The sequence below is a fragment of the Nanorana parkeri genome, unplaced genomic scaffold, assembly GCF_000935625.1.
Source record: "Nanorana parkeri isolate BGI_ZX_2015 unplaced genomic scaffold, ASM93562v1 scaffold4215, whole genome shotgun sequence".
NCBI lineage: Eukaryota > Metazoa > Chordata > Amphibia > Anura > Dicroglossidae > Nanorana > Nanorana parkeri.
In genome coordinates, this window is record NW_017310482.1 from 11,878 (window position 1) to 18,036 (window position 6,159).

At 54.8% G+C, this 6,159-nt stretch overlaps 1 protein-coding gene across 1 annotated transcript in view; it reads right to left on the reverse strand.

Annotated features, from left to right (window-relative positions):
- PLEKHM1 (pleckstrin homology and RUN domain containing M1) overlaps nt 1-6,159 on the reverse strand; it is a gene marked incomplete at its 5' end in the record, with an annotated part of 24,434 nt that overhangs the window by 9,151 nt on the left and 9,124 nt on the right. The window contains 2 exons of the mRNA XM_018575592.1: nt 719-1,630; nt 3,718-3,898. Of these exons, the coding sequence (XP_018431094.1) occupies nt 719-1,630; nt 3,718-3,898 (1,093 nt within the window). The remainder of the gene's footprint in view (nt 1-718; nt 1,631-3,717; nt 3,899-6,159) is intronic.

The following is a 6,159-nucleotide window of genomic DNA, read 5'->3' on the forward strand; positions in this document are numbered from 1 at the left end:
CCCCCCACCCCAGCCCCCCCCAACCACCACCACCCCAGACCCACCGACCCACCACCAACCCAGACCCACCGACACACCACCAACCCAGACCCACCACCAACCCAGACCCACTGACATACCACCAACCCAGACCCACCGACACACCACCAGTGACCCACCACCTCTAAAATACCACCACTGACCTGCCGACCCACCACCAACCCAGACCCACCGACACACCACCACCGACAAACCCACCACCAACCCAGACCCACCACCTCTAAAATACCACCACTGACCTGCCGACCCACCACCAACCCAGACCCACTGACACACCACCAATGTCCCACCACCCCTAACTTGTCACCACTGACCTGCCGACACACCACCAGTGACCCACCACCTCTAAAATACCACCACTGACCTGCCGACCCACCACCAACCCAGACCCACCGACCCACCACCAACCCAGACCCACCGACACACCACCAGTGACCCACCACCAACCTAGACCCACTGACACACCACCCCTTACCTGCCGACCCACCACCAACCCAGACCCACCACCTCTAAAATACCACCACTGACCTGCCGACCCACCACCAACCCAGACCCACCGACCCACCACCAACGTCCCACCACCTCTAAAATTACCACCACTGACCTGCCGACCCACCACCAACCCAGACCCACTGACACCCCCCCAATGTCCGACCACCCCTAACTTGTCACCACTGACCTGCACACTTGAAGTTCTGCATGTCCAGCCCTCTCTCGGTGGGAATATGGAGGAGATACTGGAAGAGGAGATGTTCCTTGATGTGAGATTTTATTTGAAAATTTCCAACACTTGGAAGGAAAGAAGGGTCGTCCTCCGATCCCAGGTACGCGGCACGGACCAGCTCCCGCCAGGCCTTGGCTTCCTGTGCACTCTCAGCTTGTAGCTGGAGGGAACCTTTGGTGGTCACCAGGCGGAAGCAGGAGGGGCTGCCGAGGCTGGAGTCCGGCAGAATGTCTTTCACCGTTTCAATGCCGTAAACACCATAAAGGGATTTCTCGGCGCGCCGGGGAATAAAACATTTCAAAGCTCGATCCGACAACGAGAAGACAAATCGAGTCCACTTCTTGTGTATCCTCATGTAGAGGACGGACTCCTTCAATGCATCTGGCTCCACCTCCAGCGGACATCCCCAATCAAATGCCAAGGGTGCCGAGGAACTCTCATTGGTCATTGGAGAGATGATCTTTAGGTCCGGGGGGCTGTGGGGAGAGTTGGTCTTTAGGTCCGGGGGGCTGTGGGGAGAGTTGGCAACATGTAGAATCTCCCAGGCGTCATCTTTACTGGGTCTGAACTTCTGGATGGCTTCAGTTATCCGGTCCACCCAGTCCTGGGCCTCGTCTCTAGAAGCCGCCCTCAGGTACAAACGTTTGTGGTGAAACTGAAGATCAAAGCGCCCGTCGGTATGCGCCGGACCCGCCGACTCACAGCGCAGCAAAGAGCAAGTCTCAGCGCAGCTTTGCTGGTCGCCCTCCGGCTGCAGGCGGAACTCGTACGGCGTCAGCTCACAGTAATACGGCTTGTACAATCCTAAAGTGGTCTTCCGCTCCAAAGATCCCATCATCAAGAGACCCCGGAAAGGGTTGGAAAGTCCTGGGGAGGGGGAAATGGGTCAGACAGAACAAAGACACAACGAGAGACCCGGAGAGGGATGGAAAGTTCTGGGGAGGGGGAAATGGGTCAGACAGAACAATGACACAACGAGAGACCCCAAGGAGGGATGGAGAGTTCTGGGGAGGGAGAAATGGATCAGACAGAACAATGAAGACACGAGAGACCCGGAGAGGGATGGAGAGTTCTGGGGAGGGAGAAATGGGTCAGACAGAACAATGAAGACACAACGAGAGACCCCGGAGAGGGATGGAAAGTTCTGGGGAGGGAGAAATGGGTCAGACAGAACAAAGACACAACGAGAGACCCGGAGAGGGATGGAGAGTTCTGGGGAGGGGGAAATGGGTCAGACAGAACAATGAAGACACAACGAGAGACCCGGAGAGGGATGGAAAGTTCTGGGGAGGGAGAAATGGGTCAGACAGAACAATGAAGACACAACGAGAGACCCGGAGAGGGATGGAAAGTTCTGGGGAGGGAGAAATGGGTCAGACAGAACAATGAAGACACAACGAGAGACCCGGAGAGGGATGGAAAGTTCTGGGGAGGGAGAAATGGGTCAGACAGAACAATGAAGACACAACGAGAGACCCGGAGAGGGATGGAGAGTTCTGGGGAGGGAGAAATGGGTCAGACAGAACAATGAAGACACAACGAGAGACCCGGAGAGGGATGGAAAGTTCTGGGGAGGGAGAAATGGGTCAGACAGAACAATGAAGACACAACGAGAGACCCGGAGAGGGATGGAAAGTTCTGGGGAGGGAGAAATGGGTCAGACAGAACAAAGACACAACGAGAGACCCGGAGAGGGATGGAAAGTTCTGGGGAGGGAGAAATGGGTCAGACAGAACAAAGACACAACGAGAGACCCCGGAGAGGGATGGAAAGTTCTGGAGAGGGGGAAATGGGTCAGACAGAACAAAGACACAACGAGAGACCCCGGAGAGGGATGGAGAGTTCTGGGGAGGGGGAAATGGGTCAGACAGAACAAAGACACAACGAGAGACCCCGGAGAGGGATGGAGAGTTCTGGGGAGGGGGAAATGGGTCAGACAGAACAAAGACACAACGAGAGACCCCGGAGAGGGATGGAGAGTTCTGGGGAGGGGGAAATGGGTCAGACAGAACAAAGACACAACGAGAGACCCCGGAGAGGGATGGAGAGTTCTGGGGAGGGGGAAATGGGTCAGACAGAACAAAGACACAACGAGAGACCCCGGAGAGGGATGGAGAGTTCTGGGGAGGGGGAAATGGGTCAGACAGAACAAAGACACAACGAGAGACCCCGGAGAGGGATGGAGAGTTCTGGGGAGGGGGAAATGGGTCAGACAGAACAAAGACACAACGAGAGACCCCGGAGAGGGATGGAGAGTTCTGGGGAGGGGGAAATGGGTCAGACAGAACAAAGACACAACGAGAGACCCCGGAGAGGGATGGAGAGTTCTGGGGAGGGGGAAATGGGTCAGACAGAACAAAGACACAACGAGAGACCCCGGAGAGGGATGGAGAGTTCTGGGGAGGGGGAAATGGGTCAGACAGAACAAAGACACAACGAGAGACCCCGGAGAGGGATGGAGAGTTCTGGGGAGGGAGAAATGGGTCAGACAGAACAATGAAGACACAACGAGAGACCCCGGAGAGGGATGGAGAGTTCTGGGGAGGGAGAAATGGGTCAGACAGAACAAAGACACAACGAGAGACCCGGAGAGGGATGGAAAGTTCTGGGGAGGGGGAAATGGGTCAGACAGAACAATGACACAACGAGAGACCCGGAGAGGGATGGAAAGTTCTGGGGAGGGAGAAATGGATCAGACAGAACAAAGACACAACGAGGGACCCCGGAGAGGGATGGAGAGTTCTGGGGAGGGAGAAATGGGTCAGACAGAACAATGAAGACACAACGAGAGACCCCGGAGAGGGATGGAGAGTTCTGGGGAGGGAGAAATGGGTCAGACAGAACAAAGACACAACGAGAGACCCGGAGAGGGATGGAAAGTTCTGGGGAGGGGGAAATGGGTCAGACAGAACAAAGACACAACGAGAGACCTGGAGAGGGATGGACACAATTACCTATCTGCCTCCGGTGGACAACGTGGAAGGTTTTGCCAGGCTGGTTCTGCCCATCAGACAGAGGGGGGGCGGGATCTGAGGGGTGGGAAGGCAGGACACGCCCAGGGGGGCGGGGCTCCTCCGCAGGAATATTGGGCTCTACTTGTGTGAAATCTTCTTCTGAAATCCAACTTCTGCTTTTCTGGAGAGGAAGACGAGAGCCAATATAAGGAGGAAGCCATTATAAAGAAAGGCAAGGATGGGAGGAGCCACATGGAGGGTGTATGATGTGGTTCCTCTGTCTCCCCCCAGACAGATGTAGTACATGGACCTCATCATACCCCACATAGAGAGCACAGGAACAGAAAATGATCAGCGGGGTCACGCTTCCTTCTCTGGGAACATCCCGCCCACAGCTATAGACTATGTGGGTGTTACCCCGGAATGAAGCACGTGTGGGGGCGAGGGTCATTATTACACACGTCACTCCCCAAATAAGTGCACAGAACCTCTCTATGGAGACATCAGAGGTCTACCAGACCCCCAATGTCCCCCATGACCCTCAATGTCCCCCATGACCCTCATGACCCTCAATGTCCCTCATGACCCTCAATGTCCCTCATGACCCTCAATGTCCCTCATGACCCTCAATGTCCCTCATGACCCTCAATGTCCCTCATGACCCTCAATGTCCCTCATGACCCTCAATGTCCCTCATGACCCTCAATGTCCCTCATGACCCTCAATGTCCCTCATGACCCTCAATGTCCCTCATGACCCTCAATGTCCCTCATGACCCTCAATGTCCCTCATGACCCTCAATGTCCCTCATGACCCTCAATGTCCCTCATGACCCTCAATGTCCCTCATGACCCTCAATGTCCCTCATGACCCTCAATGTCCCTCATGACCCTCAATGTCCCTCATGACCCTCAATGTCCCTCATGACCCTCAATGTCCCTCATGACCCTCAATGTCCCTCATGACCCTCAATGTCCCTCATGACCCTCAATGTCCCTCATGACCCTCAATGTCCCTCATGACCCTCAATGTCCCTCATGACCCTCAATGTCCCTCATGACCCTCAATGTCCCTCATGACCCTCAATGTCCCTCATGACCCTCAATGTCCCTCATGACCCTCAATGTCCCTCATGACCCTCAATGTCCCTCATGACCCTCAATGTCCCTCATGACCCTCAATGTCCCTCATGACCCTCAATGTCCCTCATGACCCTCAATGTCCCTCATGACCCTCAATGTCCCTCATGACCCTCAATGTCCCTCATGACCCTCAATGTCCCTCATGACCCTCAATGTCCCTCATGACCCTCAATGTCCCTCATGACCCTCAATGTCCCTCATGACCCTCAATGTCCCTCATGACCCTCAATGTCCCTCATGACCCTCAATGTCCCTCATGACCCTCAATGTCCCTCATGACCCTCAATGTCCCTCATGACCCTCAATGTCCCTCATGACCCTCAATGTCCCTCATGACCCTCAATGTCCCTCATGACCCTCAATGTCCCTCATGACCCTCAATGTCCCTCATGACCCTCAATGTCCCTCATGACCCTCAATGTCCCTCATGACCCTCAATGTCCCTCATGACCCTCAATGTCCCTCATGACCCTCAATGTCCCTCATGACCCTCAATGTCCCTCATGACCCTCAATGTCCCTCATGACCCTCAATGTCCCTCATGACCCTCAATGTCCCTCATGACCCTCAATGTCCCTCATGACCCTCAATGTCCCTCATGACCCTCAATGTCCCTCATGACCCTCAATGTCCCTCATGACCCTCAATGTCCCTCATGACCCTCAATGTCCCTCATGACCCTCAATGTCCCTCATGACCCTCAATGTCCCTCATGACCCTCAATGTCCCTCATGACCCTCAATGTCCCTCATGACCCTCAATGTCCCTCATGACCCTCAATGTCCCTCATGACCCTCAATGTCCCTCATGACCCTCAATGTCCCTCATGACCCTCAATGTCCCTCATGACCCTCAATGTCCCTCATGACCCTCAATGTCCCTCATGACCCTCAATGTCCCTCATGACCCTCAATGTCCCTCATGACCCTCAATGTCCCTCATGACCCTCAATGTCCCTCATGACCCTCAATGTCCCTCATGACCCTCAATGTCCCTCATGACCCTCAATGTCCCTCATGACCCTCAATGTCCCTCATGACCCTCAATGTCCCTCATGACCCTCAATGTCCCTCATGACCCTCAATGTCCCTCATGACCCTCAATGTCCATGTCCCTCATGACCCCCAATGTCCCCCATGACCCTCAATGTCCCTATGACCCTCAATGTCCCTCATGACCCTCAATGTCCATGTCCCTATGACCCCCATGACCCTCAATGTCCCTATGACCCTCAATGTCCCTCATGACCCTCAATGTCCATGTCCCTATGACCCCCATGACCCTCAATGTCCATGTCCCT